General features: G+C 38.4%; 1 protein-coding gene across 2 annotated transcripts in view; it reads left to right on the forward strand.

Annotated features, from left to right (window-relative positions):
- Positions 1–14,522, forward strand: part of LOC308194506 (uncharacterized protein) — a 75,974-nt gene extending 61,452 nt beyond the window's left edge. The window contains exons 9-11 of one of the 2 annotated variants that reach the window (XM_080590533.1): positions 8,858–8,994; positions 11,764–11,858; positions 12,030–14,522. In XM_080590533.1, coding sequence (XP_080446659.1) covers positions 8,858–8,994; positions 11,764–11,828 — 202 coding nt within the window. In that variant the 3' untranslated portion in view covers positions 11,829–11,858; positions 12,030–14,522. Of the gene's footprint in view, positions 1–8,857; positions 8,995–11,763 lie in introns of both variants that reach the window. The other variant, XM_080590534.1, reaches the window with a different exon arrangement.
- Positions 14,523–15,808: the final 1,286 nt, after the last annotated feature.

Here is a 15,808-nt window from a genome sequence, read left to right on the forward strand (position 1 = left end):
GCTGGCCAAGAAGGCATTGGGTCAATTTTTGGCTTTTTATCTCACTATTCAATATAAGCTTTATAACAAAACACCTGTCCATTGCCAGGTTTAAATTTTACATGGACTGAGAAAATGGGAACTGACTACTACCACTAAAGCATAATTGTCCTTTATTTCTCCTGATCATTTGTACTTGACTGGCTGTAGCTAGCTTATGAGGTGTTTGGCTATGAGGATATTTCTACACTGTGACGTTTGTTCCATCCTGATTGAAACTTAATCTAATTAAAGCTTATTCCCTGATTTTCTGCTCCTCATAAATGCAGTGATTCCGGAGTAGTTTAATAACATATATTTTAAAAAGTGCTAATTATCAAGTTTGATTCTCCTTTTTGTGCTAATGTGTTGGTTCTGACATTTTGTGATCAGAACAGGACTCCATACCAAAATGTTTAAACAGCTATATTTCCATGAATATATTAATTTCATTACTTTACTCATCCTTCCTCCAATGAGGACCTGAGACCTGTCTCCCACCTAAAATGCAAACCTTGTTATTACATATGTATACATTACATATATGTATATACTCATATATGGATATGCACACGTACCTATATACATATGCTTCCCTATATAAATGTAAGACAAATCTTGATATTCTACAAAAAGATCTCATATCTTCGGCAGGTCTTTGTACAGGAAATTTGCCACAATTCATTAATGCTAATAGATTCCACATCCAACTGGTGCTGATTCTTCAGTCTTTTGAAGAAGAATTTCATGCTGTTAACAAAGTACATTTAGACTAGGTAAACTTCCCGAGTTTTCTTTCCTTTCCTTGCAGTAATAAGCAACAAAACAAAAAGTTTTAAGACATTTTCTTGACTTCTGGGCTCTTCCCAAATGTTTTGCTCTTTGAATCTTCCTCTTTCCTGCTTCAAACTTTCCTAACTTGTTTGGGAGTTAATGAGCCCCACATGTCCTGGCTCCCAGCCCAAGCTAGTCTGCATCAGCAGAACAACCTTCCTGCTCTGTGCAGGGTCATGAAAAATGACATTCTTCCTCAGTACCTTTGTCAAGTCATTTTTGTTGTTGTTTGCTTGTTTATACTCTGAGGACTATATTTGCCTGTCAACTGGCCCTGAAAAAGGTACGCTGAATTTAGAACACAGCAAATCCCTCATGTAGTTATAAAGACAGCAGACAAAATAGCATTGTAGTGCTCCGTTCTCTCTTGGCTTCCTATGAAATATGTTACCAAGAACAAAATTTTAGACTAGATAAAACCCTCTACAGTAATTACCCATTTTACCAAAGGATCTACTCTCTCTGCACTAACACAATTGCAAGGGAGAAAATCATAAGTGTGGCACCCACTTTGAATGGAACTGGTTTGATGGAAGCTGGTCCATGACCAGACAAGTTTACAGCAAGAACGTAAAGAAACAGACAAGGATTTATTTATTTTAAAAAGGTATATGTGTACATATACACATATCTAAACAACTTTTAAGCCATCTCGGAAAGCATCACAATGAGCAGTTGAGAAGCAGCAAAAGCAACTCATCTGATAAAACAAATGAGGGTAAGGTATCTAGATGAAATACAGTGAAAACCATGGTAAAAGGAAAAAAAAATCCCTGAAATCTCAAAGATAGGACTGATATATGGAGTTTTCATATGGATTTTCCATATCAAGGTGGTTATCTATATCTAACTGTGTATGTATTCTCTGTCACTGCCACAGAAATTGCTCTTAGCATTTGTATGCCATAACAACCCTATAAGCCACGTAAAGAATGGTGATTCACAGAAGTAAATTACCTAAACAGATTGGCTAAGGGAATGGTCAGTGGCTTTAATTACTAATAGTTTATACTTAAAAGTGTATGGGTGGGAATAGAAGTTTGATTAATTGTGAGAGAAGTATTTCTTCTTAGGGACTGTTTAACCAACACAAACCAGAAGCGAAGCAAACGAATGTAATCCTATTTCTTTCTAGATTTTATCAGTTACAGAAATGGGTATCTTAAAGGTAATTCACTTTGATTGTTGGATGATAACTGAGTGTATCAGACACCTCAGTATTAACTTGGTAAAGCAGAAAAACAAAACAAAACAAAAAAACCAACTGCTGAAAGAATTGACTACCATCAGTTTTGGGAGTAAAGTCTGATTTTTATCGGTTGTAAAATATGTGCACTATATTTGCCTTATGTAGTATACAGCATTCAGAAGCAAGGCCTTGTCAAAGAAAATATTTGGAATTGGAGATAATTTTAAGGCTGCAGGTTTGGATTTGTTTGACAGTCGCTACAACTGCACCATTGCAAAAAACAAGTTATTCACAACATACAGTGAGAAAGAGATGGAAGCAGGCAGGTTTGGGTGTATATCTTACCTGAATATATGTATCTTACATTTATTAAAATCACTAATTTAATTCAAATCTATATTTTTTTTTCTCATAATATAATAGAAAAGGATAGGCACATAGCTGGAATCTACATTTGGTTTCTTCAGCTTTTTTAACCTCTTTTGCAGTTGATTTTTTTTTCCCTTTAACACTCAGGATAGACATTCATTGGAAGTCAGGAGGACTTTTTTTTTCTGACACGCTGGAAAAATGACATTGATTAAATCCTAATTGTTCTAGACAATGAGCCCAAAGACTGCATAATGCTAAAGTAATGGAAGTTATTTTTCTTCACGAAGCAGAAAGACGATGAATAAGCCTGCTCTGTGATGAGCATCATAAAATCCCCTCACAATTGGTAGTTCATATACTAATAACTGTGAATCTTTAAAATGATAAAAAGAAGCCTGGTAGATACATCAAGAAAAATGTTTCACTTTTCTTTCTCAAAGTTTGTACAGAGATATTTGGTCTTACAGTTACGGCTGTATTTTTCATAGTAATTTAGATGTCCAGGCTGCTTGGTAGAGCATACTGGCAACTGATTTCTCTTGTTGGTATATTAGGTCTTTCAATATTTTAATATTTAGACTTTCAGTGATTTAGAAGCACAGAAAGGGCTTTAAATACTCATGTTTTTCTACCCAGGGTTTATACAAAAACTTTTTAGTATTCTAAGAAGTTCCTGTTCACATGACTGCACGTGAGAGCCTCGTATGAAATTCTCCTACTATAATAGAAGCTGATAGCACTTGCATGACTACCCTCTTATACTTTCAGTTGTGTGTATAATCTGTTCAAACTGATTTAAAAAGAACTACAAAATTACTAACATATTAACCTCTGTTGTGCTCTCTTTACACGTGGTCCCTTTTTGCTGATCTTCTGGTTTTTATTAAATGTAGTCAAAGAGACCAAGAAGCAGGAAGGGCATGGTAACATTTCTCCTTTCCTTACCTTGTTCATTGTTTCCACTTTTCTTGTATGTCTTCCTAAACCTCTGCTCCCAACAAGGCCCATAAGGGTCATCATTTGTTATTACCCAGATATTTCTCTTTCCACTTTACCACCTGTATGCTGATGTTCAGGTCTGGTAGGACCCTTCCTTTTCCCAGGATTCCTTCTTCACTTCTGAGGTCCTGGTTTTGGTCAGATTTCCAAGCCATGGTGGATTCTTTTGATCCTTTTCAATGTCATGTTATTCTGGCTTGAAAACATGCCAACTACAATTATTATTATATTTTGTTTACTTAAGACTTTGATTTTGTTGCTTTGATTTTGCAGTCAGAAATTGGTGTCTGCTACTGTTCTGTTTACAAGTTTCCTTCATTCCCATTCTTATCATTTTTATGCTATACAATATAGAGATTTTACAGTGTACCTTTGAATAATAATGGTGCTGTCCTGAAAATGTCAATGCGCATCCCTTTTTCTTTCTCTCCCCTGTCCCTCTATGTTTTTTCTCTTCCTCTTCCCCTTCCCTTCAAATGTATATGCGAAGCTAATTTATATATCCACTTTCAGTTAGGGAAAGTTGGTTTTCAGCACAGCATGCAAAACTGGTATGTACCTGCTTATGTTATTTGCATGCCCAGTGATCACAGTTGCTTACAAATTTGCTGCTATCATCAGTAAGATTCATTGCTTGTAGGGAGATGGTGCTTACTGGCTGGGCAGTCCAAAATACTGTGAAAGCAATTTTGCATAATAACACAGAGCCAGGATTAGAAAATATATATGCTACTTAGCAAGGTAAGCACACCAGGTGGGAGCCTGAGAACTAAAAACTACCATAAATTAGTATTTTTTCAGTTTTCAACAAAAAGTAACGTTGACAGAATTTTTCTTAGGAGGCATGGGACAAAGATACATAATAGCTCTTGTCTATTAACAGAGTCATGAAGATTCTATACGATTCGTATAGAAAATGTATAGGATTCATATGAAAATGTATAGGATTCATATGAAAATATATATAGGTCTTCAGTTCAAGGCTGACTTCCAGTTTATTTTTTTTTTCTCCTGGGATAGTTATGATTCTTATTTTAAATACATATTGCACCCATTTGTTTTAAAATATTCTAGACTTTCATGGTTTTACAATGTTAGGAAAAAATACGTATATTAAAATCCATAAGTGATAGAATTATTGTACTTTGCACATAGATTTTGCAGTAGGTTGATTGCACTGTAAAATGCCAATGCTAACGATGAGATGTCAGAAAAATGTTCTTTCTCCCTCTTTTCTTTCTCTCTCTTCCCCATTTGTGTATACATATAATGGTAAACCTAATGATCTCCAGGGTGCTCAGCTCCAATAAATTCATTTCACGATTCATGCATTATGGAAGACCTATGGAAAACAGTTTAACTACTTCTTTGTAGCAATTTAGGGGCACAATAAATTACACCTAGTAACTTGAGAAGTAACAAAGATCAAAACTAGTAATTTTCAAAGGTAAAGGGCTATGAAGTATCCTTCTCATTTCATAAATATGTGAATTGTAAGATTCATGAGAGCTCTGTTGAGAACAGAAGTCAGTCATTTTGGCCTCATTTCCACATGGATGATAGCACTTTATATATATATATATTTATTTATTTATTTATTTCTGAAAAAGATATATTCCTTCAGCTGGGTTGTTGATGCTACAGTGCAAACTCTTATTTTGCATTTCAAGGAAATAAATCAATATATAAAAAAGAGAGTTCCCTTCAGTTACGCTCATTTATAGCAAACGAGACATGAATGTGGCCCACATCACGAGCCATACACTGAGGAAGAGTTTATCTCATTAATTTCATCCTGTTAAAAGGAGAGACTTTTAGTCCCCATGCACTCACTGGTGGCAATAGAATTTGGCCCAGTGGCAGATATTCTGGGAGGTGGACTTTACAGATGCAATCAAGTCAGTTAATGTGTCCAATCCAGGTGTTGGTTAAACCCACAAACACCGTACTTCCTACATCCCTTTCTGTCCACGACAGCCAAAGAAAGTGCAGCACAGCGCAAACAAATCAAACCATCCTGACCTGTCAGATCCTAACGTACTGAAATGAAGCTTGAAGAGCAGCTATGAGAATAAAGTCTGCTTGAAGTACTAGTTATGGATCATAACCAAGTTGAATTACTGTCAAATTAGCTGCTTGTCATAGTTGAGGGATGTTTAACCTGGGTGGAAATCAGAAATTGAATATGAACAGAACTTAGTTAAAAAGATATATAACCTATAACTTCAAGAACTAAACTCTTAAAATATTATAGGCTTCAGATATGAGACCTCTGCATGATCTAGGAGGCTCCTTTAAACTTGGTCTGGATTCATTGGTATACGCTTTGGCTGAAATTAAACCACTAACTCTTCTGTGCACACAGTTACCCAACTCAACAGGCCTCTTCCTTGTGCTCAGATCAACAAAGACGATGGAATTTATTGTCATTAGCTGTAAACAAAAGCTAATGTTAAAGTCAGCTAAGGAAAAGGTTCTTTGGCATCCCTAAATCCATGTGATGTGATTCCTAGTGAAAATTAATATAAGCATTTAAGAAAAAGTTTTCCACAGTTGAAAAAGCAGGTACCCTGTTTCAGTGCCATACTACAGCAGGCCTAGGGAAACGTATGCTATTAACTTTCATAGCACGTATGACAGGTTACATATTGCTGAACAGGTTTAAAAATAGTGCACATTTTCTCTAAGGTGACTATAAAACAAAGCTAACAACAAAAAACATCAACCTTGTCAAAACATTGATGTTTTTCTTGGTATGTACTTTGTACATTTATTACTTGGTTTTATGGGATTTAGAATTCAAGTGAAAAATTGTGAGGAATTTTTATTGTTAGGTCTTGAACCATTTCTTACCAAGGCACTCGAAGAAAGGTTTGAACTAAGTTATAGAAATTACATATAAAATTAGTGTTTAAACAATGCAGGATGGCTAGGAGAACAATTCATAGCAATAATAATACTAAGCACTGTTTTGGAGGTTTACTTGTGTAACATTTAATCTCAATATACTCTCTATATAGCAATACTCTGTACTATAGCAATATACCAAATCTCCTTACTCTGTCCTTTACTTTTTATCAAGTTTTATTTATCAGTGGAATTTCTTTAATGGAAATTATCCATATGTCATACTGTATGTGCTTGATTTACTTTTCATTTAACAGCTTCATTTTGTGATAGAAGTCTGTGTAAGGGCAAAACAAAAGGCCATCTTAATAGCACAGACGCCCTAAAAAAAGGCACCAGTGAACAACAATTGTAAATAATTTGAACTTCTTGTTTCTCTAAAAGTTGTACATATACATAAATGCATTATATATATGTGTGTGTGTAACACAACTTATTTAATTAAAAAGCCTACACAGTTGCATTTGGAAAATGAGTGTATGAATTTACAGGACCATGCTTTAAGTTCCAGTCCAGTGTTAGTATTTTCTATTTTAGTAAATTTCTGAAAAAGAAATGCCAGCTGACTCATTGCATCATACCAAAGTGTTCCAAGATCTGACATAGATGTTTTGGATCACAGAATTAGGAAAAAAAGAAAAAGAAAAAAAAGTGGGTGTACCATGTTTATGTAGCCTGGTGAGAGAATACATTCCATTAAGTTAAGGGTATTTTGGAGTAGTCTTACATATTTAATTTGACATCTAATTGAAGCAAAAATCTTTCTGATGGATTAAAACTTTATTTAAACATCTCTAGAAAACCAAAACACATTTTTTTGTATTTCCTACGTATATTATATCTTTTTGATCACCAGGAAAATGCTCAATGTTATAATACAAAAGGAACAGAACTCTTTCATTTGAACTAATGGAGTTCTAATGAATTTTATGAATACTAATACGTACACAATACATTTCATGCAGTTGAGGCATAATGCACTATTTCTAAAATGGTTCTGCACAAATTAACTTTGAAGGGTGTCTGTGCCAGCCTTTCACCCATTAATTGCCTGATGCAAACCCCCACAGCAGCTGATTTAAGCTAACCCCGCCTGATTCTTGCCAGTGGAAATTTGCCAAAATGATTACATCAACTTTCAATAAACTACATGTGCGTGACAACAGTAAGCAAACAATTACTTAAAACCCTATAATATAATTTGTAATTTAACATAACAGACTGTTCTTTCAGTGTTCACATTTTCATGACAAAGCCTCAAGAACTGGGGCAGTTCTGCAAACAAGCATGTACTCTGGATATCAGCAAGAGAGGTAGACCTTGTCTCTCATCTTCTCCATGCTCCTGGCCTGCAAAACTACAGCAGTGCCTGGAACCTGAGGTTAAAATAGTGACAGTTGTCATTTTGGGATGTACAGTAAAATTTCTTTCTTTTTAGCTCTGGGGGGTGGCAATGCCCAGCTTATGTTTTCCCTAACAAGACAGTGAGAGGGTTGAGGAAAATAAACTTGTACTAATGATTTATGGAAACAAAAACACTTCCTTGAGCTTTAAAAACATCTGAAAGTAAATGTCATGCCCTCACCTCATCCCCAGCTATATGCGGTATTTTCCCTCCTCTGGTGTTACAAAGATCTAATAAAGACAGAATCTGAGGAAAGACATGCTGTGGTAAATTTATTTCTGCTTAAATCCAATATTTTTCAGTAAAGTCACAAATTGCTATCTATGCAACATTCAAAAACTGTAAGATTACTGCACACTCAGGCCTTGAAGCCCTTCTCTTTTCTTTGTTCAAAGACAGAGGTCCTTGAGTTTTATTCAGGAGATGGATCAGTTTATATTCCTTGCCTGTTTCTCCCTCCCCTCCTCTCTGCTTTTAGCTGAGTGATTTATTCGAAAACTGTGTCACTTCTCTAATTTTCCATTTATGGGCAAGGGGTTTTTTGAAGCAATAAAAGGACATAAGGCCAGCAAGGAGGAATTATGCGGCATCTATTGTAAGGAAATGAAAAATAGATGCAGTTTTATATGAGCAGGGACACTTAAAGGAATGCAGTCTTTATCTGTAGATATGTGTTAACATTTTGTTTAGGCTCTGGCTGCCAGAGGAAGATGTCAATTAACTCCTGCTTTCCCTGATATCTTGAAGAGCAAAAGTCTCATTTTTACTCTTGTTTCCAAATGAACTTAAAGGTGGGAAATGGACTTTTTCTATATGTAATAATAAAAAAAAAAAATCGCAAATTTGAAAGTGGCTGAGAGTATGGAAGAACAATAGTAATATCGTGTAGTATCTTCTGAATCACTGAAAAAGCTTATAAGACACAGAAAGCATACAAAAATAGAAAAGCAAAGAATGTTATTTTTGGAATAAAGTGACTTATGCAGCAGGGAAACCAAAACGCCTTTGCTATGAACACTGAAAGTTTATCAGCAGTGCTGTATGTAAGACAGTTGATTTTAGGCTGTTAGTAACTATTATGTCAATTTGCTCTTCCTTCCTTGAGTGTTTCTCTATGTGATCTGTTTTCACAGACCCTTGGCCCAGACTTGGAGGCAGAGGAGCCCGTACGTTCAGATGAATGGTAATGAGCATTGTCAGAGAGGCAGGAAAATTGAGTCCCCGGCTCTGGCTGCTGGGCTGAGAGCTGCAGGAGCTAATTGTGTCAATGGTAATGAGACCGAGCAGGCAGCAGATGCTCACGTGCCTTTACAATCCAAATCCCACCAACAAATTCCTCCCACAGAAACTTTGAGGGACGTCTTGGCACCCTGGAGATGGTGATAGACCCGGTCCCAGCCACATGCCACCTGCTAGAGCTATTGTTTAAAAAAGAAGGAGAAAAAAAAAAGCCTATTATGATAACAAAGTTGTTTGCTGTCTCTTGCAATGACTTTATGGCACCAGTTTTACCATACTGCAGCTATTGAAAAAAAAAAAAAGAGGAACATCTGATTCTTTAAAGAGAAACATTTGTATTGAGCACTGTTAACAACTTACTTGGGAAGCCGGATGTTCAGTATATGTTTCATATTCTGCTGATAAACCATGCCTGCCTTTTTCCCATTACAGCTCCCACTGTGCCTGCTTCCTACAGCAGGTTTACATTTCCACATGTTTTCCCATGACATTGAAGCAGGGAGCATTTTTTTCCTTTTTTTTTCCCAGAAAAATCAGGAATGAAAAATGCAGATACCCATGCGTAGTGCTGTATAAATATTTATTGTGAAATAAAATAAACAACATATTTGGTCCTGATTCACAAAGCAGGCTGGGTGGTGAACTGTGCCTGACGTTTTATAGGGAGGAAGGCCGTTAGCACCCAGGTTCCCTTATTGGCCATTATTTGTAATGCAAGCTTTCTAAATGTTGCAGCAGGGAAAAGTTCAGATTCTTCCAGGAAGCATTTGCCCAAGAACATCTATTTCTGGAGAGGTCTGACCAAGTGTCCTTTATAGCCCTCAGAATTCGTGCCCAGCTTTGCACTGCTGTGAGGCTCACATTATTCAACAGAATTTAAACTGCCCCCCAAACTGTTGAAAATCCTTCCGTGGATTGGGTTGGTTCCGATCAGCAGCAGGGTCAGAGGAAGATAGAAATGCTTTACAAACTCTGGAGTTGCCTCTGGCCCCACCACGGCTGCATGAAGCTGAGCCCAGGCTCTGCTGAAGGTAACAGACCCTTCCCCTGCAAGAGAGCATCCGGTGTCCTCAGATGCAGCATGTTGGTCGTGAGCAGCTGCTGGCAGTAGGTGCAGATGAGTGGAGTTGGACTGTTTGGCTTAGGCTGTCAGGGGAAGATTGAAGACATGCTTTGTCTGGTCTGAAGACACTTGAAACAGCAATCACGCTCCTTTTTTAAACTCCCGGGGTAGTGGAGAAAGTTATAGTTCCTTAAAAAGCTTGGGTCGAGCTTTTAATTTGACAGACTATGCATTGTAGGCCTGGCTAAATTCACATCTGCACCAAACCTCAATCCCTTCCTTTACAGAAACCCCACTCCCATGAAGAAAAGAAGTATCACAAATGCAGCTGCACTTTCTACCCTGTGTAAAGTAAGAATGGCGTTGAAAATATCATCACAAGCTAGTCAGTGTGCTGCAGGGTACTAGAGCAAGATGTTAGTCACAACAGAACAGAAATAGTGTGAGATGGATAGCCTTTAAAATTTATTTATTTTCAAACTCCAGTGCATACAATATATTAATTTGTTAACATCTGGGATAAAACCAGATGTGGGAAATTCAATGCAAGTACACCGGTGCATAAGGCTGAAAACCAGTAAGTGTACTTCAAGTAAACATCACAGATGTTGGCAGTGCTTTCCTTATGGGGAAAAAGAGGTCTGGGGTCTCCAGCTACACCAGTGACTATTCCAGCCCCACGGTAGGTGCGTCCATAGGAAACAGGAGGTGACTGGGCGTCTTCATTCCTCTACTCACACTGTGTATGGACTTGAAGGTTATAGCCACTGTCTTCAGAAGCATCTGGCTCTTATTACTATCTGTATTTGCAATGGGATAGATAGATGGAAAGAAAGAAGAAAGAAGGAAAGAGAAAGAAAGAAGCATTAGGATCTGGGCAGTTGTACACGACTGTACCCAAAGCTGAGTTTATCTGGCTTGTGAAAAAGTGGAACAGGGCTGCATATTGTTACCTTCATTTCCTTAGGTGTGAGGGGAAAGAAGCATGACATAGTTTTTAGTAATATCCCAGGCATAAATAATGCTGAAAATCTCATTTTACTGCAATGCATTTATTACTCTTAAAGACAATTTGGGGTAAAAGGCTATCAGAGATATTCTACTTCATGCTTTACAAGGAAATAACTAAACAAAAGGATAAACATAACGACAAATGCATTTTGAGTAATGAGACAATGGAATTTTCATTATATACTGTGCCACATTAATGACCGCTCAAAATAATTCTAAAGTGTCTGGTGACATGTTACAGACATTTGTTTGTAATAGAGATTCAGTAAACTGTAAGTCTCAAACATTTTTTTCTCTTGCACTTGGTAAAACTTTGAGAGATAAATGTCTTATTGGTACAGAAAGAGACTAAATATCTCAGTACAGCACTTACCATGCATGAAACATGTACGAGTTTAACTTGCTATTTTGAAGCATAATACTGTATTGCAAAACTGCCACAAAAATTTACTCATGTAGCAGAAAATCTGCTCCCCTGCCCTTTGCCACAATGATTGATGATAATGTAAAATCTGATTTCAAACTCACTTATCAAGAAAAAAAATTCTCAACCATCAGCAAACGTATACAATTTAGTGATTTGGTATATTTTAATGAATGAGTATGAACTAAATTTCTCTGTTTATTCCTCTTTCTGGGTACATGGCCTTTTGCTTGAGGGGCTTCATCTGGGCTTTTGTCAGGGTCAGGAAGGTATTTTTTCCTGATAAGCTATTATCTTTACAGGTGTCTCAGAGGTGACAGCTGTCTTTGAGAATGCTGGATACTGCACAGAAGGGCCAGTGCTCTGACTGGGAACAGTTTGGCAGGGTTGTGTTAAGGTAAGGTGCAGATTTGGGGGAAGTTGGGATTGGTATTATCCAGTGGATTTCTGGCCTTTCTGATCTGCCTGTCAGCATCCTCTGACCCCATTTGGGATGGTTAGTGCTCTGCCTTTTCAGGTGAACCATGTAACTGATGCCTGATTGAGGTACGTGTTTTGTATTTCACAGATTAAAATAAATGCTCTAGCTAATGTAATTGGGCTTAAATAAGAAGACTGTGATGCAGAGAAAGCCATATTTGATAATCCAGTGGCCCATTCACCCTCTAATGTCTCTTGAAGTAATCCAGCCTCTAATGCACCTCAATTTTGAAAAAAGTATCAGGTGTAAACATGACTGATGAGATAGCTAATGGATTGGACAAATACAGCATTAATTCATGATGAGCTTATAATGCAGTTGTCCATGCAAAAAATCAGACTGAAATGTCAGCTTTCTTTCCTCCATCCCACTGAACAGTATATGGACCGGACCTTCTATCAATTTAGCAGTGGCTCCAAGAGTGAGTGTAAAACACCAGTTTACCTACATGGATACCCTTTTCCCATTTTGCACTCGCACTGCAACAGATGGAAAAGTACAAAGACGAGGGAGAGCTCTGTCATTAGTATTACTTTGGGAAACAAGCTTGTGTAGGAGGGAGGGAGGGACAGATAGACAGACAGGGACAGACAGAGAAGGAGAGCAGGAAGAAAGAGAAGAGACAGAAAAAGCCCCCCAACTTTGTCATTCATTGTAATGGAAATGTTCTTTTAAAATACACTTCTGACTTAGGAAGACTTGTCTTTCACATTCATTACACAGGTGTCAAATCAAATTTTATCTTGCTATGTCTTGTGCACTGGAGCATAGTGTGTCTGACATTTTGTAACATGATGCAACATAAGGCAATAAATCATACCGAAAGTGAATAAAACCTCATTTCTTTTTTTTTGGGGGGGGGGGGGAGTGGATGAGCCAAATGTCACTGTGCTAATTTCACTGTGCTTCTATCATTGTTAAGAAAATCATTTTCTTTCTCCCCTGTCCCTGGCGAGGGACTATTTCTCAAAGTAGCTCTTCAAAGTCAAATTCTGTCACCTAAGTTTTGAATATATACCATGCATCTAGGGCATCAGTAACTTTTGGAAGGAAATCTATGCTTGAGAGCTCAATAAAATTCCTTTGAGAAACAAGTCAGACTTTCGAGTATCTTGACCACAGAAGTAAGGCTATTTTCAGCTAAGTGAAAAATTAATTAATCTGCTGTGTAGTTGTGGTTTCTGAAGTAGTAGCGTAGGCAAATGGAAGTGCTGTTCGGAGATACTTTGTTTTTCTTCCTCAGGTACACTACCAGGGAATTTTGAATGCAGCTTTTGAGAAGGTTATGGTGAATAGATACATACTGGGTGGGAATAACCTAGATTACTCTCCAGGAGGCCAGCAGCACTCCGCTCACGTGCCTAACAGCATTCACAATACCACTCTCCGCAAGAAGTGTCTGCTGGCTGCACGTGGGACTCTCCCTTTCCTTTGTAAGGGAAGTCTGCCATGTCAAAGGTGGGCTGGAGTTTAAGAGACTTTCAGACAAAACTCTCTCACTGGCTATGTGAGGAATCAGCCTTGGGAGGGCTGTGATTGTTCCTAAGCACCCCACAGAAGTATCACTTCTGGAGGCACCATGCGCTTAAACGTTGCTGCCTCTAAACAAACAAAGTGAGGAGGCTGTGTTCCTCCTCACTTATAGGTTCAAATGTCTGTCAGATGAAAAAAAATATGATTAATGCTTTTTCATTACTTTAGTTCAGAATCCAGATAAGGATTATTGTGTCGATGACATCTTTATCTTCTTTGTAAGTGTAAATGGGTAGTGGCATGACAACGTGGACTTAAGTGATAATGTTACAAATAACCTGACTGGTGAACTTGGGGGAAAAAAAAAAAAGGGAAAGAGACTGCAATAGGTATTCTGCTATCTATTAATATAGATATTGACATGAGAGTATCTCAGCGTATGTCTCTGAAGAAGACTAAGGTGATAAATTGAAATTACTATTTGGAAAGTGATAAAATTTGCATGAAGCAAATTCTGCATATCTAAATGTACTCAACAGTTACTTGTAAGAACATGTTATCATTTAAATATATATATATAATTTCAGCATTTCAGCAGGGAAATTATTTTTTACTATGAATTATTCATCTTCTGTACTCATGTAAAGGGGTAGTGACTTCTTTTATCAGCAAAATACTTTTTATTGACACTAAGAACAGCATTTAATTGCACCCATTTCCCCAATTATCGTCAGAAAAGAGTTTACACTGGCATTTTTGAAAAATGTTTTAGGAATATTTATCAGAGCTGCAAAAAAAGCTGTCCCTGGACTAATGGAATTAGATTATCTTTGAATTTGCTCCACCAGAACTTAGAATGACCACTAATTCCTTTCTTTGCTCTTTTGGTGTTTGCAAAGGAGTTCACTAAAGCCTGAATTGATATAATTATTGGCTTGGATTGTTAGAGATTTAGGCCAGATGGCTATGGGTTTCTAAAGTCCCAGTTGCTTGTGTTAGCTTTTCTAGTTCCCCTATAGGGTTTGGGGATCAGCAATTTGAAAGGGCTGCAAACTTGTAAAACAGTATTATTCATGGGGGCAGAATGTTCATCGGCGTGACCCAGTACTAAATACATTCATTATAGACATTTCTATTCTGCACAATTTGCCACACGGCGCTGGTTTGTGAAAAAAGAGACAATGGCTTATAAAATGCTTTTGAATGCTTAAAAAGAAAGAGAGTTCACGCTGAGCCTCCTCTGCTTTCTTGCCTTTTTTTTTTTTTTTTTTTTTTTTTTTTCAGCAAGAACCTTCTTAGTGACTTTGGCTGGGCTCTGCTGGGAGTAAATTGGAAGAATCAGAGATTTACTTTTCACATTTCTGGATGGGGTGGGGAGGGGGCAGAAATATATGGGGGGAAAAAGCAATAGAAGAGTGATGGTAAAATGTGAAACACCAGTAACCAAGTGGGTAAAGTTAGCAGAAAAAACAATGAAAAGCACGGTTAGGTTGTAGCTCAAGTGATAAATTTTAAAAGAAATGCAAAAGAGGGGAAATAGAAATCACACTATAAATAGATACATTAGATAGGAGGTGGTATTGGCTTCTGTGACCTGGCTGCAGCATGAAGCCCACTTAACTTAGCGAACTGTAGCATTTCTGGAGTACATAAAATACATGACCAACTCAGCCATAAGGTATTGTGTGTGTGTGCAAACGTGTTGCAGTGTAAATAGTTTGCAGCTACAGAGGAGCGTTAAGGAAATTGTCCAGAACACTTAATCTGTTTTGTGGCTTCTTCTTCTTTAAAACCCTTGGCGTGGAGAAGGTGTACTTAGCACAGATTGTCATGGTGAAGCACGAAGAGCTTTTTCAACCAGGGTGAAAAAGATCTGAAGCAGCAGCACGGGGCCAGCCAAGAGAAAAGCAGGGGAACACACACACACAGGCACATGCGGGAGAACCACGCTCAGGCACACGCCGCTGCACAAATCGTGCAGGAGGAAGGTAGGGCATGGCCAGAAGCGTGCGGAAGGCCACTGCCTTGGCAAGCAGGGGGGAGAGCTCCCCGGGAACGGGGGGTAGCCCCTCTCCGCGCCGATGTCGAGGGAAGCAAGGCAGCTAACGGGGGGAACGAGATGGTGGGGGCGCGGCTGAGCCATCCGCCACCCCCGGCTCGTTTACCAGGCGGACGCCCCGAAAAGACGCCGGCTGGTTAAACGCGGCTCCTGCAGGCACGGCGCCGGGTGTGGGGCTGGCTGTGGGGCCGGGTGTGGGGCCGGCTCTGGGCGGCGCTGCCCCCGCCCGTCGGGGCTCATTGGCTGCGCCGCGGCTTTGTCCGAGCCCAAGTGAAGTTGCGCGGGGGGTTGCGGGCTGCCGGGCGCTCAGTCTGCCGCCGAGAGGGCACTGGGG

This window comes from Anser brachyrhynchus (genome assembly GCF_964034855.1).
Source record: "Anser brachyrhynchus genome assembly, chromosome: 4".
Taxonomy (NCBI): Eukaryota; Metazoa; Chordata; class Aves; order Anseriformes; family Anatidae; genus Anser; species Anser brachyrhynchus.